The 26872-nt window shown below is 42.5% G+C and overlaps 1 protein-coding gene across 1 annotated transcript in view; it reads right to left on the bottom strand.

The window, feature by feature from the left end:
* Nucleotides 1-11772: 11772 nt before the first annotated feature.
* Nucleotides 11773-26872, bottom strand: part of PPP4R2 (protein phosphatase 4 regulatory subunit 2) — a 39061-nt gene continuing 23961 nt past the window's right edge. The window contains exons 3-9 of the mRNA XM_056855705.1: nucleotides 24887-25057; nucleotides 20345-20438; nucleotides 18622-18659; nucleotides 17004-17078; nucleotides 16556-16699; nucleotides 14237-14514; nucleotides 11773-12222 (exon numbers count right to left, since the gene is read on the bottom strand). Coding sequence (XP_056711683.1) covers nucleotides 11915-12222; nucleotides 14237-14514; nucleotides 16556-16699; nucleotides 17004-17078; nucleotides 18622-18659; nucleotides 20345-20438; nucleotides 24887-25057 — 1108 coding nt within the window. The 3' untranslated portion in view covers nucleotides 11773-11914. The remainder of the gene's footprint in view (nucleotides 12223-14236; nucleotides 14515-16555; nucleotides 16700-17003; nucleotides 17079-18621; nucleotides 18660-20344; nucleotides 20439-24886; nucleotides 25058-26872) is intronic.

Below are 26872 nucleotides of genomic sequence, written 5' to 3'. Positions count from 1 at the left end.
GTAAAAATCAAAGCAATGGTCTCGATTTAGGGACTGTTTAATGTCAACCTGTCATTGGCTTGGCTGAACAAGCATTACCAAACGTCACACTGTACCTGTCACTCATCAGCACGAGAGCCTGTCATGTGAGCACTTTGCCGGCCTTTGTTTGCAGTCGCCAAGTTTCGGCTCTTTATCTGAACTTTGCTTGAAGCGGTGAAGCGGTAGAACAAAGGAAATCATGTGCTCCATGCATGACGTTGGTCCCCAACCCTTCTTATTCCTGGACCCCCTGAAGAAACACATGACACACAAGCAAGGGTTTGACAAGGCTGCTGCAGCAGAGCCCAAGAAGATTCTTAGCACATTACAGCATGCCTCTTTCAGGCTGTTGGGACAGGCTGTCACAAATTTGTTAGGATGTAGCTGCCTGCCCAGTGTGTCCCAAATTCAGTGACTGGCATTATGATGCCCCTTGACCCATCACTGTGCCCTAGTGGAACTACCTGCCCCAGGATGTGGTGATGGCTGCCAACTTGGAAGGCTTTAAGAGGGGAGTGGACATATTCATGAAGGATAGGGCTATCCATGGCTACTAGTAAAAATTAGTCATGATTAGGGTTGCCAACCTCCAGGTACTAGCTGGAAATCTCCTGCTATTACAGCTGATTTCCAGCCAATAGAGATCAGTTCAGCTGGAGAAAATGGCCGCTTTGGCAATTGGATTCTATGGCATTGAAGTCCTTCCCCTCCCCAAACCCCACCCTCTTCCAGCTCCACTCCAAAAATCTCCCGCCGGTGGCAAAGAGAGACCTGGCAACCCTAGTCATGACGCATAGCTATTATCTCCAGGATCAGAGGAGCATGCCTATTATATTAGGTGCTGTGGAACACAGGCAGGATGGTGCTGCTGCAGTCGTCTTGTTTGTGGGTTTCCTAGAGGCACCTGGTTGGCCACTGTGTGAATAGCCTGCTGGACTTGATGGGCCTTGGTCTGAGCCAGCAGGGATTTTCTTATGTTCTTATGAAACATGGGACTGGGAATGCACTACAGTATATTAGCAGCAGCCATGTTCAGTATACTTTCAGTCCTCAAGGATATGTGGCAGCCCACCTTGTGCTGTGTCAGCAGCCCTCTGGAGTCCCTGGTTTGTTTCTTTTTTTAACAATATATGCCTTAAGGCAGTCCCTTTAGCCTGATTTGGTGTTCCAGTCAGCTTCACCCCAGCTCTGAGCTCTGCCAGCTATAAGTTGTGATGGTCCTGGCAAAGCACATTCCATGGTGAGGCAGCATGGAAATTTTCTAAATAAATAAACAAACATTTCCTGATGCTTAATCTTGCTTCCCTTACATATACTATAGACCCAAGTAGATGGCAATTCAGAGAGAGCTTAAAAGCCCTCTGCTCCTGGCCAAAGCATCTCATTGAGAGGTAAAATGCTCCCACTAGGGTTGCCAGGTCCCTCTTCACCACCGGTGGGAGGTTTTGGGGGCGGAGCCTGAGGAGGGCAGGGTGTGGGAAGGGACTTCAATGCCATAGAGTCCAATTTCCAGAGCCTGAGGAGGGTGGGGTGTGGGAAGGGACTTCAATGCCATAGAGTCCTATTTCCAGAGCAGCCATTTTCTCCAGGTGAACTGATCTCTATCGGCTGGAGATCAGTTGTAATACCAGGAGATCTCCAGCTAGTAGCTGGAGGTTGGCAACCCTAGCTCCCACTGAGCTCCAAAATAACCCAGTTTGTGCCTGGAAGGATGGATGTGACAGGCCTTTTCTTGGCATCAAGGGGATCCACAGATCCCTTCAGGGGCTGGTCAGCCTTCTGCCCGCCACATGGGTCCCTAGGTTGAGCCCAGCAAGTAAGGAAGGAGGACTGGAGTTCTCCCAGGTGCTAAATGTCCTCAGACATCATACCCCTGGAACAAACACCAGATGCCCAACTGGGCATGGTCATTACTGCGTGCCCTTCCCAAACATCAATGCAAAGCTCCGCCCCTTGGTTTAGGGAAGAGAGGGCAATTCCAAGGGTTTCAGAGTGTCCACTTAGCCTGACTAAAATCCTGTAGGGTGAATGCAGAGAATGATTTCTCCAAGATGACCGAGTGAGCATCATAGCCAAACGGGGATTTGAACCTCAACTTCCCATTTTCAAGTCCAGCTTTCTAGCCGCCACACGGTGCTGACTGTAACACACCTTTCTCACCCCTCTGCTGAGTTGCTGCAGCAGTTACCACACAGCATGGATTGGAAATACTGCCCTTTCCGAGGCTACAGTGTCCAAGGCAGGGTGGTCCCATTCTGTAGTTTGCAGAGTTTACTACTGCCCCCCCCCCGACATTTATTGAATGTTTCCCATTGGAATGGAATGGGAACACATGAGTTCAAAGTGAAAGGAACTAGCAAGATTGTAGTCACCTTCCCTATACAGTCCATCAATATTTTCTGAAGAAGAAACTGCAACAGGTGGATACCGAAGCCCTGTAAAAAGAAGAGAAACAGATGGACTTGGCAATATATATTTATTTTCAGCAATAGACTACGGACTCTTGGGGAGGGGCTGTGGCTCAGTGACAAAGTATCTGCTTGGCATGCAGAAGGTCCCAGGTTCAATCTTCGGCATCTCTAGTCAAAGGGGCTGGGCAAGTAGGTGATGTGAAAGACCTCTGCCTGAGGCCCTGGAGAGCCGCTGCCAGTCTGAGTAGACAATACTGACTTTGATGGACCGAGGGTCTGGTTCAGTAGAAGGCAGCTTCATGTGTGTTCATGTGTACATAAGGGGTTACCCGACAATTGAAGTCAGATAAAGGATTTTGCCAACCTTAGTGATTTAGTGATTTGTTTAGCCTGGAATTGTTCAATATTGGTTTATGGGTATGTTTGATTCTTGAATGTAAATACAAGTTTTGGCATTGATGTATGTAATAGCCTGAATTGCTGTTTATTTCTGTACATCCACATGGCACAGCAGTTCTTCCCCTTTCTTTAGGAATTGTATGTTTTGGAAGGTCAACCAAATGGATTTCTGACCCTTTTCAAGCGCTGCCTGAAGATACGCCTTTAAGATTTTCTCTCTTATGGGTTTAACGTTAAGCCAGGAGCATGGGACAAGGCTCCAATCTACAAAGGTTAATGAGGCAAGAACTCAACTAGAGGAAATCAGAACTCAACAATAATTGAGAGAACAATGAGAAGGAAAACAACCGGTACCCCAGGAGGTTAGTCCTATCTTGATTCAGATCTTTTCTAGACATACAGCCAAACGAAGTGATAAGAGGTAGCTGCGGAGCATGGAGGTGGTGGGATAGGCTCTATTATTTCAGACTATGGGTGAGAGTTTACATTTTTAAAATATTCATTATCCATAAGTCGACACCCTCCTCCATAGAGAAGCATTATAAAGTTTACAATGATTCTTTATGAAGGAGGGGGCAACCCCTTTGGGCCCCCATAAAATTGGACCCCTGACCCAATCTTCACCAAACATTGGGGTCCATGCAAGGAGAGTCTCTTGAAACTACCCTGAAAATTTGGGAATTCTACCTCCAAAAATGCCCCCACAAGAGCTTCGAAAAAAATCCCCATATACTAAAATGGGCCCAATTTTTTTTTTCCGGCAAACCTAGAAATAAATCCAAATACCCCTTTACCGGTATGGGTATTCAGCTTATTTCGGGTTTACTGAAAAAAGCCGGGCCCAATAAACCCAAGCCCAAAATTTTCTGATTTTTTTCTTTGCACAACCCTACTCCTGATTCCATTTGCTGCAGCATCTTTTCCCACCTCCCTTCTGCTTTTATTGTTTTCCTTTTCAGCGTGAAAGTTTTCACATCAAAGGTGCTTCAACATATTCCATCTCCCACCTTCCATAGTCTTGTTTAGCCCCACTTTGTTCTATCACTCATTCCCCTGCCCCGCAAATTATATATATATATATATATATATATATATATATATATATATATATATATATATATATATATATATATATATTTCTAGTGGCAGATAGTCTTTGGTTCTTGTAGGTTATCCGGGCTGTGTAACCGTGGTCTTGGAATTTTCTTTCCTGACGTTTCGCACACTGACAGTGTCCTTCAGTGTTACTCCTCTGAAGATGCCTGCCACAGCTGCTGGCGAAACGTCAGGAAAGAAAATTCCAAGACCACGGTCATACAGCCCGGATAACCTACAAGAACCAATGAACTCTGACCGTGAAAGCCTTCGACAATATGCAGATAGTCTTGTTTCCCACCAGGGGGCATAGTATGCCTATCTGGACTGACCTTCTGAATCGCAGTTCATGAAACTTTGACAAATTTAGTGAGATGGAAGAGAATGAACCAGTGATTCATGAACCTTTAAGCCATGTTTCACTTACTTCTAAGAAAAGAATAAAAATTATCCTTATAACTAACTGCCAATTTAAAGCATTCTCTTTTCTTTGTTTGTATGTCATTTAATTTTAGGAAAAATAAATAAAAACAGGAAGTCTAAGGTGTATGTAAATCAAACTTGGTATTTGCATGCACAGTTGTTGACCTTTCCCTGCCTCGTCCTTGCATTTCCCTTTCTAGCTCCTCTCTTCTCTTTTTCCTTTCTCCCTGTGTGCCGTGCTAACATTTATGTTCGATACAGAACACTTTTGGAAACTACATTGGCGTTAAGTAGGAGAAGGCACATCATGGTGCATAGCAAGTTTATGTGCCATTCTTTGTATTAAACACTGGGAGAGCAGACTGTGCTTGAACCATGGGAAAATAGAAATGGGAATTCAGGAGAGTTTAGGGCTTACCTGAAGAGCATTTCAAAGAATTTTCAATGTCCTTACAACATGAAGATAGATCCCAATGGATAGCCATGATAGTCTGTCACTAGCAGTAGAAAAGAGCAAGAGTCCAATAGCACCTTAAAGACTAACAAAATTTCTGGCAGGGTATGAGCTTTCGTGAGCCACAGTTCACTTCTTCAGAAAGCTTCAAAAAGCTCATACCCTGCCAGAAAATTTGTTAGTCTTTAAGGTGCTACTGGACTCTTGCTCTTTTTTACTTACAATATGAGGGATTGTTAGGCAGGAAGTCTGCTGGTTAAGCACATTCAAGCTGCTTTAAATTTGCAGTGCAGATATGACTTTGGAAGGTGAGGTGGCAATCTTCTATTTGTTTTTCACCTGCTTTTTTGGGCAAAGCCAGTCTACAAAGCAGCCTTTAATGAAAACTATATCAGATTTGAAATATGTAACAAAACACTAATCATAAATAAAATAAAAACCAACCACAAAAGACTAAGCAGCAAAACCCGGAACAAAATAGCAAGCAAGTAACAATAAACTGTATTTCAGCATTTAAGATAAACTTTCTAAAAATAATTGCCTCTACCTTCTTCTGGAAATGCTATTCATCTCTTCCAAGCCCTGATGGGTTCCTAGCTAGAGCCATTTCTTGACACTTAAGACCCACTAAGACAAATCAGAGGGTTCTAGGCTATTGTACTTTGGTCACATGATGAGAAGACAAGAGTCACTGGAAAAGACAATCATGCTAGGAAAAGTTGAAGGCAGCAGGAAAAGGGGAAGACCCAACAAGAGATGGATTGACTCTATAAAGGAAGCCACAGCCTTCAGTCTACAAGAACTGAGCAAGGCTGTTAACAGTAGGACGTTTTGGAGGACATTGATTCATAGGGTCGCCATAAGTCGGAAGCGACTCGATGGCACTTAACACACACACACACACACACACACACACAAGGAAATAGCAATCAATCCTTTATTGGCATAAAAAGGCACACTATAAAAGGATATGAAAAAAATGGAAATATTAAAAGGTGCCCTTTAAAAAATAGTTAGTAAACAGTTACATTGAATAACATTGTTTGTTGATAATACCATCTAATTAACTGTTTGGTGGGCTTTTCAAACAAACTTTAAAAACTGTGCCACCGTCTCCAATATTTGAGGCGAACAGTTATTCAACAAATAGGCAACATTAAAAGAATCTGGGACATTCTGTCTATCAATCAACGGGGTGCTTAATAGTTCATTGCAAGATTCTGTATAGAAACTACAATCAAATAAGACAATAGCAACTGTTTCAATACAATTGTTGTCACAGGGGCAAAGCCTGGCAGACAGAGGGATTTTACAAGGAAATCGCTACACTCATTATGATTCCTTCGTTAGGCAAATAGCCCAGAATGGCATAAGCACGAATGATTGGGTGTGCTGGATTAAAGTGAACACCTTGGGGGCGCAGGGTCTCTTTCCCAGGCCCTGAGGTAGGGGCTTCCTTGCAGACATGGCTCTTTTGTCTGTACTTTGCTCTCCTTGCCTACAAGACAAATGGTACAGAAATGTCTTCTGTGCCCTCTCATCTAAAGGAAACTAAACCAAGTAGTGCTGCCCTTGAATTGCTGACCATTTAGGGAAGTGCAGAACAGCTTTAACCATGAAATAAATCCCATTGAATTTAGGCAGAACATATTTTGGCTCTTACCCAGCAATTTTCGTCTTTCCCAACCACCACCACCCCGCCTGGAATATATATCCTCGGTGGTGGTAACTGAGAGGTGGGAGAGAGAAGCAGCTGGGGAAAGGGAAAACATAGCAGGAAGTGTTGAGCTTCTCTTTCCAATTGCCATTAGGTTCTCAATTCCAGGTCTGACATAGTTGCAACCTCAATGGGATCATATGCCTCATTCTAGTATTAGCCTCAGGAGATGTTTAGTACAAGGGGGCACCCCTGGTTTACTGGGAGGAAATCCCAAAAGTTTTTTTTTTTTTTTTAAGAGTTGGAAGGGGTGAAGATGTGCCTGCACAAGTGGACATTTATAAAAAAGCTGAAGAAAATGGGGGCAGCTGAACTGGGGGAAAATGAAAATCTGGAGGCAGTGAAAGGGGAAGTAGAAGGTGGTGACAAGAAGAGAATGTAGTAGGAGGGTGGGGAAGAGATTGTGATTGCAACAGGAAGGTGGGGGAGGCAGAGACTGTGGTGATGGGACAGTTGGGGGGTTAGCAAGAGGAAGTGGGAGGCACTGGGGCAGTGGGATTTCCCCTCTCCCATGAGTCATCGCAGGTACCTTCTTGTCTGAGCATATTATCCATCTTGAAAATATTAGAATCAGAGTAGACACCTCCACAGTGCTTTGACTTCAGCCTTGTTCACACTCACTCCCATCATTAATACATTATTGATAAAGGAGGGGGATTAATATTCAGGGAATCGATGGATGTTATGAATACTTAGGACCAGATAAGACATTAATGGATTAAACACATTACAAATGCTAAAATTTCCATCTTCCACTGGTTAAATCAGCCAAAATAAAAATCCACCACTTCTGAACACTCCTGACTTGGCACCATGTCTGTTTTGCTTACAATTAGTGGATCTTCTATTTAAAACATGAAGCCTTAGTGACCGCAGAGAAATACCATCCTCCCAAGAGGTCACATCAATAGTACAATAATTGGGACTGCACTCTAGGTACAGAAGCCTGGCTGCAAGTTCGTAGCCACCAAAGAAGAAAATTGTGGAGAAGTCATCAATCCCCAAGTGCTTCAATGCTCAGAGATGCAAATAGCTCAGGCTAGAGTGAGACAAAACATTTTATCATCTAACAACTCGGCTAGATAGTCCCACTAAAAGGACAGAGACTAGGAAAGCTTTCATTTCATGTTTCTTCATTTTGGGTCAGAAAGATTAGAATTGACCCCGTAGGGGGAAAAGACTCCCAAGGGAAGACTATAAATCCTCTGGGCAGGAGGGAATTCTCTTACATTGTGGCTCAGGTCATGGAGGACTAGGTTTTACAATGGGACGCTTGACCATGAGTCAAGGAACAATGGGGGAAAGTCCCAAACTGAGAACTAGAACTAGATTAGAGAGTCTACTGAATTACAACTAAGAATGAAGCTCAAGACTATGCATTCTCCAGGACTTAATAAAGATCTGGGATTCCAGTCTCATTACCAATGCTGATTTCTCCACGCCTACTACCCCTCTGCATATCCCATCTAATCCAATCACGCCTGATAATGTCATTTACTTGCTTTTTACATTTATATGGCCATTGTGTGTCTAATTCACTTGTCTCTACTTAAGGATGGAATCACATTCTAGCTGTAGGGTAAGACAGAGTTAGGGTTTAGAGAACTGCCTGTTTACAGATTCTTGCTCAAACTCATGCTTGAACAGAACACATGTATTTTTAAATTATTTTTTCAGTTTGAATGCTCTGTGATCTTGCCATGTCTAATTCAGTCCCTTTCCAAAGAGAAGCAAATGAAAGGGGAAGCGGTTAAGCGCGCCATACCCAAAGCACAGAAGTGTGATAGACCATCCTTACATTAGCTAATATGAGCAAAGTGGCAACTAGGTGCAGCCTTTAAACAGCAACATAGTAAAGAGTGCTAAAAGTACAAATCCTTTTAAGCAGGAGATATTCTTCCAGATTTGTTGGTGGCAGTGGTTACTACCCAGAGAGAAGTTGGTGCACACAGGAGCAAGGAAACGTGGTGCCTCGCCAGGTAGAGAACCAGGAGGGCAACATGACTTCTCCAGGTTCCCAAACAGTAACGAGGCTTGCGAGACCATTTTCTCACAGGGACAACTTTCAATGAACTAGAAATGGAGGCTTGTTTCAAGAATTCTTTTAATGCAATATTACTGATAGCTGCTAAAACTGCCTTAGCTCATTGTTAGAAATGAGCTTCAACACCAATTATGAAATGGTTAACTATGAAAACAGCTCAAATGGAAAAATTAACGGAGTTAGAAGTGTTCTTGGATTGTTTTTCTATTTTGGAAATTGTTTATTGACCACTGGAATCAGGAGACTGAATCACTCTGAATGTTTTAGAAAATAATAGAAACAAGGTCCAATTTGTAATCAAAAACATGATGGACAACTGATCCAGTCCTAGAAACACTGCCTTTGATTTGTAATTATTGTTTTACAATATTGATACCACATAGAAATTACTGCGTTGGACCCTACAATCTATCTGTTCATGTGGGCAGATCTTCTGTCATCCCCAATCTTCTGCGGTCAGGACTTTGGTAAATAAAAGTACCTTAGAACAATGGCCTGCAGGAAGGCGGGTAAAAATCAGGTGGTATTTCTTACCACTCTCTTGTGCAAGTCAGTGAAAGCTAATGAATCTAACACACTGCCTTTGTTTTCAGAAGTTATGTTATACTCTTCAGTCAGGTTATATGGCTGTATGTGGCTCAAAAGGAAATGCACCACTGTGTCCCTGTATTACTAGAGGGCAACTGACTCTGGAAAGCAGCCAAACTGCAAAGTACCCATGATTAGATTTATTTTAAGAAACACAGAACATTTTCCGTACAGCCAGCAATAAACATTGTAAGTAGGAGATGACTTATGCCCCAGATACTAAGTGTATTTACTTTGAAGCAAGTCCCATCAGTGGGAACGGAACTACAATTCAAAGCCCCACTCGTGTAGGAGGCAACCCATTCTTTGAGGCCCATGCCAAATGTTTCCCTCTACCAAAAGAGAACAGGGATCTCCTGTCCAGCAACACTCCATGACTATAGTTGTCATCCCAAAGACAAATGCTGCATGTTTCAAACTGGAGGATGAGAACAGAAATGAATGCAAGTCTCAAGCTGCCTGAAGGTGTAGGGAACCATCCATTCAACTGTGCTTGGAAAAGCCACTTCTCAACTGCAACATCCAGAGACAGAAAGACACGTTGCTCAATTAAGAAAGCCTTCTCGACCACATCAAAATGGCTATGTAATCAACACCGCTGTACTGGACATAAAGTTTATTCTCCTCACTACAGCTATCGGTAAATTTACATTCCATGAATCCACTGTTTATTCATATGGCCAAAGAAGTCAAGTGACACTGGGCTTTGCCAAAACAAAAATGTCAGAAGGTCACAAATGCTTAAAGAATAGGTTTATTAACAATATTTTCACAAACAAACATTCTAAAGAAAATTTCAGAAATCTCTAAACTTAAAATTTGATCTCATTGGCAAAATATCCCTGAAAAGAAAAAAAGCAAATGGAGGAAGGGGAAGTGGGAAAGAGAAGGCAAAATGTTTTATAGTCTTACATTTTTGGAACTGCTTTCCTGATGTTTTGGTTTTAGTATTCCTTAGTGCTTATGACAGACACCCATTCCTCCTGCCCTCTGTACAGTTGGGGGGGGGGACTGACAACAACTGATTTTTTTTCCTTTTGTATGTAGAACAGCAATAGGACTTTCCCCCAAGCACCTTCTTGCACGCTCTGTACCTGATAGGTAGCCATAAATAATCACCTTAAAATTATGCAAACTGAGCCAAATTGTTCTGGAATACTAGACAAATGGAAAACCTTCTTTTCTCCAAAATGAAGTACACCATGCAGTACAAGAATTGTTAGCATGCATTTTGGTGGCTATTTTTGTACTTCAGGGTATGCGGCTTCACCTATTAAAAAGGGATTTCCTTTTGGACTCCGATTAAAATGTACTCAAACTATTTTATAACATTAATATTTATTGCTTTATATGAATACTGTATCGAAAGCCCCAAGCATTCAGTTTACACACAAATTATACAATTATATACCGTTTCCACAATGGCAGTGAGCACTCTTTACAATCTACAAAAAAAAATCTACTTTACAGAAAAATTTAAAAATTCTAAATATCAAAAGGTACAGTTGAAGAAACAGGTATAAATTTTGGCAGCCAGGTAAACGCAACGGAGAGGTTGCATCTTGGATGTCTTTTTTTTTTTTTTTTTTTTTTACATGTGGATGTCTGAAAAAATATAATGTGAAGAGTTTAAAGCAGTAGTTGTGCTTTGAGCTGGTTTCGGGGGGAAAAGAATTAACACTGGCTGTCAAAGGAGCATGTTCAAAAAATATTTAGTTGACTCCCAAAAAATCATGGACAAATTAACGGTGTTGTCTAGGCACCCTTACAATTGCTAGTCAGTCATTCCGCTCATATTCATAACTATGATAATCGTCTTGCAGAGCAGAGGCGTTCATTGCCATTGTACTCTGCCTACTTCAAAATAATCTGAGAAACGCTATGAACTGTCCCAGTTCATCAGAGGGAGTGTCTTGTCAAGTTTCCAAACATTCCCCTACGAAGAGCTGACAATATTGTTTGGAAGTCTGCTTTCCACACATTTTCTCGGAAAACAAAATGATAATCGTTCATTCAGGCACCTCAGAAATATACAGAAATGTTTTGCTAGAACAGATCTCTTGGAATGTGTTTAACCTGGTACTTCCAACAGAGATTTGGATCTTCAGGCTATCAGGTGGGCTAAATTTTATTTGGTTTATTCAGAGGCGGAAAAGCTGCGTTGTGAGAAATGAGTTCGGTTGCTTCCACGGGGGGGGGGGGGGACATAAGCATACGTTTTCCTTAGATTAGCACGTTTTCAAGTATTTTATCATGTGTAGCTTTTAAAAGCACACAACACAGTAAGATGAAAACCTGGAAACCCTTGAGAAACCCTATAATTCACATGTTCATGTTCAAACTGTAACCAAAACATAAAATAACTGCTATAGTGTTCAGGGGAAAAGAAAAAAAAAAAGAAAAAAGTCAAGGACAAAAAAAAAATTCCTTTGTAGGTCGTGTAAGTAGATGTGGTAATTTTCAAAAAGTTGTCAAAATTATAATCACCTTCCAGTTTAAAAACTTTTATCCTAAATAAAAAAACTATACACAGACCACTGATTTGACCATATCGAAATTTCAGTGGCAAGCAGGACCCGAAGGAGCTGGTATTTCACAGTTCTTAACAAGTCAACTCCTTCAGGATTTATCTCGTGGAGAAGTTCAATTTACAGCCTGCTTCTCTTGTAAAACTAAAGGTCCACTTTTATTACATAAAATTATTTATACAGTGTAAAACCAGAGCCTTATGGAAAATACTGCCTCTAAGTGTATTTAAATTATTAGTCTTGTTCCATAGGTTCTTCTGCAGCTTCTGTGGCTTCGTCGCTATTTTCCATTGGGGTCTCTGAGGCGGTTTCAGGAGTTTCACTGGCGTACGGTCCCAAATCTTCCGTTTCACTGCAGTCAGCTCTGCTACTGACAGATCCACTGTTTTCCCTGTCTTCAGAAGGCAAATCCTTCTCCGCTCGAGTCTGTTCAGATTGCTCCATTTGGTTATTCTCCTCAGAAATATCTTCTTTCACAGTTAAGGAGGCATTGTCTTTATCTTTTCTTTCTGGAACAATTTCCCCTGGTGTCATGAGAGATTCTGAAATCAAAATTTCACATCAGTATCAGATTCTTAAAAAACCAAGATGAACACTAAAGCTCAAAGCACTTAACACAATACAGTCAACAAAATATTTATTTTCATTTAAGTTATTTACGTCATTTATAGTCTGCATTTCTCACTGGGATTCAAGGCAGACTACACACAGTAAGTCAATACAAACAACAGGATGGGACATCCAATAAAACAACGCAATAGGATTTGGATTGTAAAAATCTGGAACCATCCAGCAATCTGAAAATAGAACTGGTGAGTCATTATTAAAAATGACGTGCTCAACGATACAGAAATTACACAGCAGGATCCTACTTACTGCAACAGGCAACATGAGCTAAATATAGCAATACACACCACAGTCCCTGAGGAAAGCCAGGAGAGTGGCAGGGCCACAACAGAGAACCAGGTGAGATTCCCCGTTCCTCCTCATGAAGCCTGCTGGGTGACCCTGGGCCAGCCACAGTTCCCTCAGAACTCTCTCAGCCCATGCAGAGGCAGGCAATGGCAAACCATCTCCAAAAGTCTCCTGCCTTGAAAATCCTACGGGGTGGCCATAGGTCAGCTGTGACTTGATGGTGCCCACACAATGAACAAAGCTGTCGTGTCAGAGCATAAGGGGAGAGGTAATCCCACAGATATGAAAGACCAAGGCCACGAAGAGCCTTGTATTTGATAGCAAATACTTTGGCAATTGATGCACAGCCAATGGAATGACTGCAGAATGAGTTTAATATGCATGCTCTGTTTAGCTCCCTATAATAGCAGACTTGTGGCACTTTGCTCTAACTGCAGTCTTCATGTTGACTTTACCAAGGTAAAGTGCATTATAGTAGTCCAGCCATGATGTTACCAAGGCATGCCTCCAGATGGCCACAGCAGCTGTATCAAGGTAAGGGGCCATTTTATGGGTTAGGTTGAGTTGGAAGAATGCACTTTTCGTAACTTTGTTAACCTGCTTCTCCAGCAGTAATGCTGGATCCAGTATACCCCAAGGCTCTTCACTAAGTCAGCAAGGGTTGGCTGAACTCCCATCAAAGCAGGGAGCTTAATGTCCTTCCAGATCTCTGCCTTCCCGGCCAGCATTCATTCCAATTTGTTATACTGAGTCCTCTGGCAAATCAACTCATTAATACAGTTGGAGAGGCGCCACAGAGTTTCGCACTGTTTGAGCAATATGCGCACGGAAGGTAGAAATCCCCTCTCAAATGCATGCACATCCCTTGCCATTCCCTGTACTTCAAATGAACCATTTAGTAACACAACCAAATCTCCCACAGATGGCCCAACATATTTTATGGCCCAGGGAAGAAAATCCAAATGGAAGCTTCCCCCCACCATCCTGGTACAAAACTGTAATATGAGTAATAACTAAAAATGTACTGCCCTTTAATAGCACCCAAAAATATGCCACCTGAGGTGGATTCACCTCTGCCTGCTCTGTTCCAACTTAGAGAAAAAGAGGTAAAGTAGGAAAGAGTTAATTCATCAAGTGTTAAGTCCTGACTAAGAATCAGCCTACATACTTGCGGGCCTGAAGGCTGCACGGAGAAGCAGAAATAATGGATAAGCCTCGCCCAACTTAACTCCCTTCATGTCTGCAAAATCTCTCCTTCACAAAACTTGTTTACATGGTCAGTGGCATACAAACAGCCCTTCAAATATGTGCGTGCACACAAGAATTTGCGATACTTGTAATTTCAAGCATGATACCGATAGTATCAAGTTGTGTGATTCAAAATGCAGCATGAATAGGATGCTGGCCACCCACTGCTGCTGTTGCATGAAATCTGTGTTTGGATCGCGATTAACACAGACTTCCCATTCCTCTAATTCCTTCAACTTCTTTCCTGTATTAAATTTGGTACAATTCAAATGCTGCCAGGTGCAATTTCACTGACATGGGGAATTTTTAAAAAGTTGAAGCCAACCACGTGGTGAGCACATATTCAATAATTCAATGGTCTGCTACACCAACAGTGATATTAAAACATCATACCTTCCTCTTCCTCCTCCTGTTCTTTAGAATGCTGCCTCTCGCCCATGGTTTCTTTTTCTTTATCCTGAAGCGGAGAGGTTGTTGTCTCAGTCTCTTCTACCATCGCTGAACTTGCTTCACTAGAACCACTCTGAGTAGAGGTCTCTTCTGATTCTGCCTCCTTGTCAAATTTAAGTCTTTTTACTTCACGTCCTTCAACATCCACTGGATCTTCTTCAGGATGTTTGTTTTTTACAGAGCTGCTTTGGACACTTTCAGTCTCAGAGGCTGGTGATTCACTGGAAAAACAAAATTTGCGTAGTCCGTGTCAGCTGATAAGACAAAAGTACTGTATTTTGCAAGGTTCTTCCTTGATTAGGCACGTGTTTGCACTATACCAAACATGTGTCCATTAAATCTTTTGATCACTGATCAAGAAACTGTGTTTGTCATACCCTGTGGAGAATAAGGTCTCACAGTTTGAATTATGGGTCTATTTTCAACAGTGAATTTAACTTTATCAGCAACTAATCAAGATGCAGCTTTGAAATATGGTCCCTCGCTATAAACAGGTTGGACTCAATTAACCATGCATGGAAGGAGATCACAGAACAGATTCCTGTTTCTGGCTGGGTCCCACTCTGTTCCCAAGGGTCCCTTCTCCCTGGAGTTTCCCGCACCTCCTGAAAAGCTACTTCTAAGGATTGAGGGCCCATGGGAATGAAGTGAGATACAGCAAACAGAATCAGCAAAAATGCCTTTCTCATCTTGTTTAATGTCTCGTACCATTCACAGAAGAGCTCAGGCAAGAGAGTGATTTCTGCTGATTTCTCCAAGGCACTGCAGGGAGGAAGAAGGCCAGAAATCTATTTCATGAATTAATTACATTGTATCCAACCAAATGTTTTCATTCTTCAGGTTAACACTGTGATGTCATGCATGTAAAATCTGTAAATAATGCCATAAAATGTGAACTGTGTACACAGTTCTTGACGGGTGGTTTAACGGACAGAAAGGTTGGCTGGGAAAGAGAGAATGGGTGTATGAGAAGTAGAGGCAGTTTGAGTGACAGATGGAGAAAAGAGAGTTGGGAGTGTTCTGACTGGACAAGAAGATGTGACTGAGAGGGGGTATATTGGAGAAGCCAAAGAGAGAACAGGCATTGGGTTTTGGAAAAGAAGATTATCACAGGAAGGGCTCAGCTAGATAGGTAGGAAACTGCAAAGTGAGGTAGTTAGAAAAGGATGATACTATCGGTAAGATGAGATTAAGAAGGGTTAGGGTTACTGTTGTTTCTTACCTTACATTTGGATTTATCACTTGCCTCCATCACTGACTTGTCTGTCTATTCTGCAAAAAGGCTCACCGCCACCCAGCATTATTAGAGGCAAAGACTGCTTCGTGAACTAGCTTCTGCCTATAGATTTAGCCCAATCACTCGTCTGGTTACAACCATGGTGGCTGTGGTCCTGCCCACATAGTACAGGGTAACTAAGGGCACTGGCCATACAGAGTATCACACATGAAGCACCGGTGAAGAATCAATGCTTGCTCCGACAACTGTCCCTACAGTCATTTTAGCCAGACTAAGTCTATCCTGAGAACACAAGCAGCAGCGATGAACCTTCCTTGGTCACCGCCGTGCTGGACTCATGCGACACTATGCAAGGCAAGATTGATTTTCTGTCTGACCCCAAGAAAAGACAGTGCCATCAGGTAGCAGATAACAGTCTCTAATGAAAAAGCAACCGCCTCATCATTGTAGGCAGCACAAAGTCATTATAGTCTATAGCAAAGTGGTAGGTCTTGTTGAGAACTGTATTTGGACAGGGAAATCCTATCTGTTCTGGCCCGAGTCGATCTCATAATCTTGGTGAAACCTGCATTAATTGGTATGGAAAAGTGACTCATCCAAAAATTAAGTGGTGGGGCGTGAAGAGAAAAAGGATTAGGGCTCAAAACTTGGGGCAAGGAGGGTGTCTTTGAGTCTCAACCTGAGATACACATAATCTGTAGCATCTTTTTTCTCCTGATTCTGTGCAGGTGGAAGGGAGAAACCGTCAAATTGGCACTAGCGCTCCTGGGCACCCTGGCAAGAGGGCACCCTAATACTAGCGGCTCCTGGGCACCCTGGCAAGATAGGCAGGAGAGGGGCTGGCTCTGGAGAAGAAGTGGGAAGTGTTCTCCAATCAAAGTGTTTTCTAACCCATCCTCAAAGAATGTGCCTCCTAGTGAAGATGGCACACAGCTTTTGGGCTGGGGGCAAGAAACAAACGGGGACAATGGAATGCACAAAAGTCAATCCAATTTCCTGGTATGCATACCCACCCCCTTACTAACCTGTTAACTTTTTCTTCTGCCTGTGGAAGGCCTGCCTCCTTGTTTTCTGGGCTGTCAGGCAAGCCATTTGTCGTCATAGGAGCTGACAAAGAAACTTTTGGTCGATTTACAGGTCGGGGAGTTCCAGGACCATTTATGTTGGACCTGCAAAGGAAAGAAAACGTTTGACTTCTTTCAATGTAAAAGGGTTTAGATAGTCTTATCTTAGATAGGCCTGAGAAATCACTAATGCTAGAAAGCAGTACATTTCACAGGGAAGCTAAATATCCTTACAATGAACACATACAAACTGACACAGAGATTCTGAAGAAGATAAAAAAGACATTATTTCGAAGATTTTGGACTATGCTGAAACACCCTAGAGCAAAAAAGGTAATGGGTACAAAAATTCCAAACACAGCACATATTCCAAGGTGGTCTTTTTTTTCCATTTAGCAATATCTCTTACCTTTCAGAATATCCTGGTGAGTTTCCAGGGAACATTACTCCATTCATCCTGCTTAAACTATTGGAATTGTTTTTCCTACAAGAAATTCAAGTGGTGTAAGATTTCTGTGGTGACCGATTCATTTTTTCTAAAATACCTTGGCTAAAACAAATATGTACTTAAGTATATTTCACTACTAAAATTAACACACTTGGCAACCCCATCAGCTTAACCTCGTCCCTCCGAACCTTTTCCATCACAGAAACGTTAAAACTAGAAACGAAACGTGCAGTACCATCATTTTGCCATTTACAACTTGGCTCCTTTACATACATCCCACAATATTCCTACGCTTTACATACAATCAAATGTAGCCTCAATCCTGCCAACAATTCATCACTCCCAAAAGGAAAAGGTTTGATGCTCACAAACATGCAGTGACATGGTGCCTGACTTAGAGGGCCACAGACCACATGGTAAGCTATACACATGCAGCCATGGACCATGTTAGCTGGGTAATTTTGTTTGAGGCACTGCAGACCTTATAACCCTGAACCAAGTACAGTTTTAAGTAGCCTCACAGTTGCTTCTTGTTCATGTACACAGGGCTTTATTCAGGAACAGACACAAGCAGAATTAAAAGTAAAAAGGTTGGTTGGGAATTTTGCCTCCAGTACAGTGTAAACCTTGCAATGGACGACTCTCCCCCAGTTCTGTACTACAACACATCCACCCTCAGACTAATTTATTGCCTCAATCCTCTGAGTACCGTTCCTCACAAGTTAAGAGTTATGCTTGTAAATTAACATGTGTTATCAGTCCACAGCCACTGAGTCACTGTGAACAGAAGGCACTTCTGCTTGCACGAGAAGGGTTTATGATTGATTTCCATAGATGCTCGGGCTGCAGCTGGCAGGGCTATAGAAGGGCTTAGCCAACATACAGGTCAGGATCATTTAATTTGGATGAGAGGGGAAGAAGAAATAAGTCTGTGGGGGGGGGGGGGTCCATGTACAGTTGCCCAGCAGCCTATTGTAAGTCTACTATTTCCTTTTCCTCCTCTACTTAACATTAACTCTTTTCTGGCAGCAAGTTCAACTGAAAAGTTCTGATGTCTGCACCCTTTACTGCTGCCACATCATTCAAGGGGCCCAGGAGCTAGCTGCTGACTGTCTTGTCGATTACCAGTTGCTGATTTCTGGTTCTTGAATATACGAACGATTCATTATATCTTGGTTGTATGTGACCTGAATCTGCCCATCTGACCACTCTCCCATTGATCTTATGCAGCATCCTGTCATAAAATACTATTCGTAAAAATGCAGAGAAATCAGAGTCACTAATACATGCCTCACAAAATAATCGCAGTGTATTAACCTATCATGTACCCATGTAATATATGGCCAAGCTAGCAACAAATAAGAATAAATCAGGATAAAACTACTGCTCAAGTAGAATCAGCAGTACATTAGCTCAAGAGCTAGAAGCCTCAATGAAAATGTAAGGGCTGTTTCAGCAGCAGAAACACCATCAATAAAAATGTACTATATACATCACTATTGAGAATGCAATACTTTTTTAAAAAAAGATAAGAGATCCACTCATTATGAAGGAAACTTATGAAGGTAGTCATACTTACTCTGAAGTTGGATACACACAGCTGACAACCATGACATTCTGCAAGGCAAAGGAGACATGTCAGTTTGAAAAGGGAGGGGACACATCTACTTTGTACCCTTGCTATGGAGCAACTAATCATTGTGCCTTCTACAAAATACACTAAAACAAAAAAAATATGGACATCTGAGCACTGTGAGGTCAAAGCAATACATTTTTCTAAAATACTAACAAAACCCTTGAGTACATAACGACAAGCCAAACTGCAGTAATTATTTACATACCAAACAGACCCTTGGCTGTGGTTGTGCTCAGACACTGGAGCACTCTCAGATTTACTGAACAGGCCCCTAACTTCTCCAATTTTTCAAAACCAGCTGTAGATATTTTTGGCCCGCAGGTTTTGGTACACCTTCTGTGTATGACTGAGGGCTTTTTTATTATGATGTTAATCATGCTTTATTACTGCTACTCTAATTGGTTTTGGTGAACTGCCTGAGGAAAGGCAGGATAGAATTTAAGACTGACATGGGATGTTTCAGATTAGAAGTATGCAGCTGAAGACTGGGTAAATTAAGTTCTAATCAGTAGGTGAAAATCATCTTCAGCTCCTTCCTGATGCTCATTAGCACAAAGTCCTCCAATCTCGGAGGCTCCCTTGCCTAGGCATCCTCCAATCAACTTGCTAGGTCCATACTTTGTGCACAATTTTCCTTTGGCACCTGCTATCTTCAACGCTCTGCCAGCCACTGTGCTCTGTTACCCAGGTCTGCATCATCTTCTACTCTGTTTCAGGATCCACCCTTCCAATATCCTGTCTACCCTGACCAACCTCTGGCCAACCCCTGGCCACTCTAGAGCCTCTCTCTTTTCTCACTTCACTTCCCACTACTTGGTGTCGTGACCACCCATCTAGTACACATGCTTCTTCCCCTCTCCACTTCCTGCCAACAGAATATGGCTTCCTCTTCCCCTAGCTTCCCAGATCTATCATCTCTGCCCTTTCCCAATCCCTAGGCCTTTGCTTATTGTAGGTTTCCAGTTGCTGGTTCTTGGCTCTTGAATGTTATTGTTTCTCAGCTCAATGACTATAGTTCTCAAGTGAGCAGTGAATACTTGTGAACCATTTGGTGACTTACAGAAGCTCAATTAACAGGCATGTGGGGGGGGGGGAGACAAGGGTTATTCACCAGCTAATTAATCTACTAAATAAAATCCACATCACCCTTAAATTAGTGTGAGAAAAGTCATATATTGCTCCCATACACAGGATTACACTTAATATTTTTGTGCAGTCCCACAAACAGGAATACACACACACACTGTTCAGAAATTATCTTTCTCCAAACAGTTCTCCAGAGTCACCATTAATGCAACAGTAAGGAGGCAACAGTTAGCATGGTAAAATGACATCGACAGCAATCACTAACAGCAATCACTTCTCACAGGTGATTCACTGGAGGGCCCTTTTTTTCTAAGTAGTCACTGAAACAAACTTCTGCTAAAAACCTACAGATGCCAAAACAGTCACGCTAGGTCAGATACTACTTCAATCCATGCCACCACATACACAAGGATACTCAGCACAGAAGAAACTGCAACATCTTACTGTACCAGGTGCCATAAGGCAAATAATTGTCAACAATAAGAACTCAGTCACCATGGAAACCATATTATCAGCTTTAAGAACATTTTTTAAATGATAGCTAAACTTGAGTAACAGGTCAGATGCAAGGCAGACATACCTTTTCTACTCCTCTGAGAAATTTGTCTGTTCCTGTGTAATTCCTCCTTGGATCTGTTAGCAGTTCACAGAGTCGCTGAATAGTAAAAGGGATACTGCAAAGACATGCAAAACTAGTTAAAATTGTGTTTTGAATGAATGACAAAACAGAAGGAATAACCCAGACATATTTTGTACACTGACCAGTACTAGATCTCCATAGCTATTATAATTGCATATGAGTAGCTCTCCATTTAGAACCTCTTTAAAAAAAACTATATATGAGGCATTATGGACAGTAGGTGGCACTGGAGCATCACAGAAACATTTGCTTTGCCATGAATTCAGTCCTGCACCAGGCAGGAATTCTCAAGGCAATCTAAAAAAGTTCACATCATTTGGTAAGCTTTAGTTTGGTCACAGCAGGTACATCATAAGCACACATGTTCCTCATCAGCTTCTGTGAATGGCTATTCCTTTCCAAATTGTTCACCTCTGTTCAAAATCTTAATGCACTGGGGTAGGAAAATTACGCAGTCTGAAAATTTTCAGCATTCTTAAAAATACCACTTCATAAGTAGCATAATTTAAAATGAAATTAAATAACTGAACTGAATAAACGAACTGAATCATCAAATAAATGAACTGAATTACAACTTCTGATAGGGAGCTGAAGCACAAGCTGGGTGTCCCCTCCACACACACAACCCCAATATATTTGAAAAATTGGACAGAAAGTTAATCCTTGTTGAATCCAGTCTGCAAATAATGATATAACAATAGTGCAGGGTGGCTAGCTTATTTGGAAGGAAGGACCACAATTTTAAAATTTAGCGCTGCAAATTGACGCTTCCCTCACCCTTCTAGACAATCTCATCTCTTGACTTCTCATGCTGTCCCTTTTCATTCTCTTCAGGCACATCTGTTATCAATCCCCTTTGCTACTTTTCCTAGATCCTAGGCCCATGAACTCTGCTGCTCATCTCCCTATAGGTGGAGCATCCTTCCATAATGTTAACTTAGAATCACTGAATGATAGAGTTGGTAGAGGGCCATTCAGCCCATCTAGTCCAACCCCCTGCTCAATGCTGGACCAGCTCAGAGCATCCCTGACAAGTGTTCATCCAGCCGCTCCGCTGCTTGAAGACTGCCAGAGAGGGGGAGTTCACCACCTCCCTAGGCAGCCAATTCCACTGCTGAATTACTCTTACTGTAAAAATAACTATATATCTAATAGCCAGATGTGGGTTCATCTCCAGAGTGAGCCCACATGGAGAGAACATTTTTCTCCCCAAGTTTGGGATTCCCCAAGTTTGCAGAAAAATCTGAAAATTGTAAAAATTTTGGGTTGAGCTGCAGAGGCCCCAGCAACAGCTACAGTCATGGAGGGGAGAACAAAAGAAACTGCAGTGGGGTCAGCAAAGTTGGTGTTAGATGGGGAGTTGCTGGGAGCAGCAGCAGGCCCAGCAGCATAAGCATTACTGGGGTGCGGTGGTCGGGAGCTGTGGAGAGCACAGCAGCATCAGCATTAGTGGGGGGAGGGTCGGGAGCCGCAGCGTGCCCGGCAGTGTTAGTGGGGGGTGTTGCCAGGGGAGCAGCCAGCAAAGCCTCCAAGACAGCAACGCTGCCTGGGGGGGGGGGCGACGACAAGCTGTCACCATGGCAGCAGAGAGGCTAAGGGGTGAGCAAGCCACTGCTGCTAATGTATGTAGCAAGGGAGAGTGGGGAAGGTAGAGAAAGAGTTATGGGGTGGGAGGCAGAAGGAGAGAGCAAGAGAGTGATGGGTGGTGGGTCAGAAAGAGAGGAGGAGAGTAATAGGGTAGGGGGCAGAAAGAGGAGTGACAGATATGGGGGAGAGAATCACAGTGAGAGAGGGGTGGAGGAGAGAAAGAGAGACTGAGAGAAGTGGGGGGAAGGGAGGAATCAAAGGGATGCCCACTCCCGCAAACTTTGTGCGGGCCCCCACTTGTTTTTCCTAATGTCCAGTCTGTACCTTTCTGCCTGTAATTTATATCCGTTATTGTGAGTCCTATCCTCTGCTGCCAACAGGAAAAGCTCCCTGCCCTCCTCTAAGTGAAAACCTTTCAAATACTTAAAGAGTGCTGTCATGTCTCCCGTCAACCTCCTATTTTCCAGACTAAACATTCCCAAATCCCTCAGTCTTTCCTCTTAGGGACTGGTCTCCAGACCCATTATCATCTTCGTCGCTCTCCTGTGCACCTGCTCCAACTTGTCTCATCACCTTTTTCTGAACTGCCTTTGTTTCACCTTACTTGCATTTGTGCTGTTACTTCACTAATCACCCACAGTTACCCTACTACTCATTAATCTCTAACATGCAGCTTGGTCCATCTTTTTAGTCATAGATCATAAACCCTCTGGATGGGGCACTCTTATTTTCTGTCCAGCTCTGGCATATACATGACACTGACAGCGCATTCCTGAGCCTCGAGGGCAAAAGCCCTTAGGAGGGCAGGAAGGCGCTGCGCCGGGGTTCAGGCCACCTGCGCCGGTGCCCGGGCTACTTACGCCGGTGGGAGTAGTCCCAGCGCTGGCATGGAGGCCTGGACGCCAGTTGCTGGGCTGCACCACCCTGGAACGCTGGCGGGGTCTTCCGCCAGCAACCCACTGGCGTAATGGCCCATGCTGGCATTCCAGGAGGCATCCTGGGAGGCATTCCCAGGGCATTCCGAGGGGAGAAGCTGCCGTTAGGTAGCCTCCTGTCCCTGTTCGCCCTGGGTACGATGGCGGCGAGAAGAGCGAGGCTAAAAAGCAGGCGCAGTCTCACTTTTCTCTATGAGATGAAAAACGCCTGGGTTTAATCCAAAAAAGGATGATCCTAAATAAAACAGCATCTCTTTAAGACAAACACAGAAATCTTTGCAATTTAGTAAAAATTGGAAGGGACATCAATTTTTTAAAGAGTTATTTGGAAGCACAACTAACCAAAACATACAACTCCCAAGACAGGACAAGGTTTCCAAAATGAGGCACTGGGCCAACAGGAATGATGAATGAATGGGTATGCGTTAAAACTACTAATTTTATAAATTACGTTGCTTCAAGTGAGGATGCAATAAGTACTCAACAATTGGCCAAGTCCAACCTGAATAAAGTAGGAGAAAATTTCAAATGAATTTCAGTCAGTTGAAGCATACTTGTCTTAAATGAGAGATGTTTACATTCAGAAACACAGTGTACAAGAACAATTCACAACCCTATAACCAATTACTAGGTTATATAGCACAGTATTGCCCCTTTTCTTATAGTAACCAATTAGATTTTAATTTTATGAAGTTAGATGTTTAGCAACATTGCAGTTTCTTTTTCTGACACTGCTATAATAACTTGGAGTCGTCACAGTAATGAAAACATAATTTAACTAAAATGTATGATTTTGACATCTGTGAAAGATTGCTAAGTCCTATTTAAACAGGCTTCAACAGCCACAACCATCCCACTGCCTAAGGAAGCTAGCTAATATGGATCAAGGAGCATCCAATGTGTTGCTGCAAAGTAACAACACTGGGCCATAACTCTGGCTCCTGCCAACTGTAGTTCACAAGTCAGAACCCTGCCAATGGCAAACTCCCTTCTTCTCCTTAACCACTGGTCATGGAAATCACTGCAGTAATGCTAATCAGGATTTTTATCTAACCAGAATCTCAAACCATGATTTGGAGGTGGTTTCAGAAAGCAGGTTTAAGGAAGCTCCCCTCTGGGAAGGGGCTGTGGCTCAATGGTAGAGCATCTGCTTGGCATGCAGAAGTTCCCAGGTTTCCATCCCCAGCATCTCCAGTTAAAGGGACTAGACAGGTAGGTGATATGAAAGACCCCTGCCTGAGACCCTGGACAGCCGCTACTGGTCTGAGTAGACAATACTGACCATGATGGACCAAGGGTCTGATTCAGTATAAGGCAGCTTCATGCTTACCTTCAGCTATGGTTAATGTTGGCTCTGATGAACTAGGGTTAACGGAAACTGACCACAGAGAGGGACACCATGCAAGACTGACTCCTGCTGCAGTTAACACAGAGCCAACATAGAGCCAGCACTTGCTTTACACTATTCCACTCTGTCTGTGTAAATATTAAATTTGTGCTGAAGTTGCATTTCAGAAGCACCCACTTTAAGAAAAAAGGTAAAAGAAACCCTTTCATATTTTTAACTGCAGCTGAAGAAAAAAATGAGAAAGCAGTAAATATAGCTATTTTCTATCCTACAGTACTGTATCTGGTAGAATTATTAGCTTAAATACAATGTCCTCACTGCATGGTCATTAGGAACTTCTAGCACACTAATTAGGTAGAGCAGCCTTTGAAGAGCATCAGCCCCTCTCATCAGACCTGAAAAATGTTAAACGAATGATTTTTGTATAAAGGAACATTCAGAAGCTCACCATGATACTTTGTACTGTGCCAAGTATATTTGTAAGAATTATTCATTTTGCTAAGCATATGGCAGGAAATTACTACAATATGAAGGTCAAAAACAGAATGCCTGAACTTGATAATAAATCATGTGGTCCAAACAATAAATGAGGTTTGATCTTAGATTGCATACCCATTAAACCCAGTGACTATTTTCAGAATGCGTTCTTTCATCTCCTCAAAGGGAATATACTCCACGTTGGGGTTAGGAGGGCCTCTTGGCTCCGGAGCAGAAGTTCTGAAGTCATCCATCACTTTCTCCAATTTGAAAATAAAATAGCCTTTGAACTGCGACCACTGAATCCTAAAAAAAGAAACACACAGCTTGCTTAACAGCATACCAAAAAACCCATATGCTAACCATATTTATATTAAAGCAATAAAGCATGTGCAGCAGCGTTAGTTATAAAACTACCTGCTGGCATGCAAAATCTTACAGTGATCAAAGGCGAGACTTTTTAAAAAAAAGTTTAAATACAAAATTAAAAAGATTAACAAAATAGGACTGGATCTGCCGTGCCCCCCGCACGCCCTTTCTAGATAAAAATGCAAGTTTAACAATAACATTCAGTACATTTTAACAAGAGAAATAAATGGGTCAACAGCAGAAGAACATTTGGATTAAATACTACTACTAAGAATAGACGCCTCAGACATCCAAAGTAAGAGAGAATACAGTTTCCAAAATCTTAGTTTTCTAGCATTTCAGTTGTTATTTTTTCCACAGTTTGTTTCACAAATCGGTCGGTGACAAGTAGGGGGCCCACAATTTTCCCCTCCCCCACTATTTCCTCTTCCCCCACTGAAAGCCCCATAACCCTCTCCCTTGCTCCTGTTTCTCTCCTTCCCACCAACCACCCAACCTACCTTTATCTGCTCCCTTGTTCATCTTTCCTTCCTTCCCTCCTCCAGCCTCTACCCAGTGAACCCATGGCCCAGTTGTGTGGTGTCAGCTGCTGGGCCTGGCCCAGCTGTACAGTGGGGAACGCAAAAGGACTTGAGGGGCATCACAGTTCCCCCTGTAACCTCTTCACCACACAATTTCCTCTTTCCCTCTTCCTGGTAACCTCCGTATCTTCACCTTTCCCTGCTTCCTTCTTTCCTTGCAACCCAGCAACTATCTTCCTTTCATCTGCCCCCCCCCATCTTCAGCTATATTTATTTACTTCATTTATACACCACCTTTCTCCACAACAAGGAACCCAAGCAGCTTACATCATTCTCCTCACCTCCATTTTATCCTCACAAGAACCTTGTGAGATAAGTTAGACTGAGAATGTGTGACTGGCCCAAGGTCACCCAGTGAGCTTTAACGGCAGAGCAGTAATTCAAACCTGGGTCTCCCACACCCTAGTCTGAAACACCAATAAGTACACACTAGAATTCATGGGGTGGCTGCTATTAAACAGCAGGAAGAAGCAGGGCCTGGTGGAACTCTCTGTCGAATGAGACCTGAGCCTTGCGGAACCTCCTGGCTCAATTCCAAAGGGCCTGTAAGACAGAGATGCTTTGCTAGGCCTATAGTTGAGGGCAGCAATGGTTTTACAGCAGCTGGCCTCCCTTTCCTTCTAGTTCCCCATCTGGCATAATAAGGGAATAATTGTTGGGGTGCCAATTTAGTTTAATTAATTTGAATTTAAAGGTTTTTATACTATTGTGTGTGTGTGTGTGTGTATTATATATATATATATATATATATATATATATATATGAGTGGTTAATTAATACATTAAAACAATGTATTATGGTGATAGATAGATAGATAGATAGATAGATAGATAGATAGATAGATAGATAGATAGATAGGAATGATTAATCAATACATTAAAACAATGTATTATGGTTGTTGTTAGCCGCCTTGATCCTGACTTGCGCCGGGAAAAGGCAGGAAAGAAACCTAATAAAAAATTTAAAAGGAGTCACGCAAGTCACGTGATAGCAAGTTGCCTGGTGGTTGTGGCTGGGCCTGGCCTTGATGAGTACTCTCTCAAAAGCCGAAAAAAGCACTGCAAAGTACCCTCCCCCACCCAGGTCTTTTACTGACAGAACCCAAATCTTGAAGCTGGTAATACTCCTGTGGTTGCCTAGTAATGACCGATGAAGGCATTAGTTTCTTAAA

The sequence above is a fragment of the Euleptes europaea genome, chromosome 1, assembly GCF_029931775.1.
Source record: "Euleptes europaea isolate rEulEur1 chromosome 1, rEulEur1.hap1, whole genome shotgun sequence".
In the NCBI taxonomy this organism is placed as follows: Eukaryota; Metazoa; Chordata; class Lepidosauria; order Squamata; family Sphaerodactylidae; genus Euleptes; species Euleptes europaea.
This window is presented reverse-complemented; position numbering and strand designations above follow the sequence as displayed.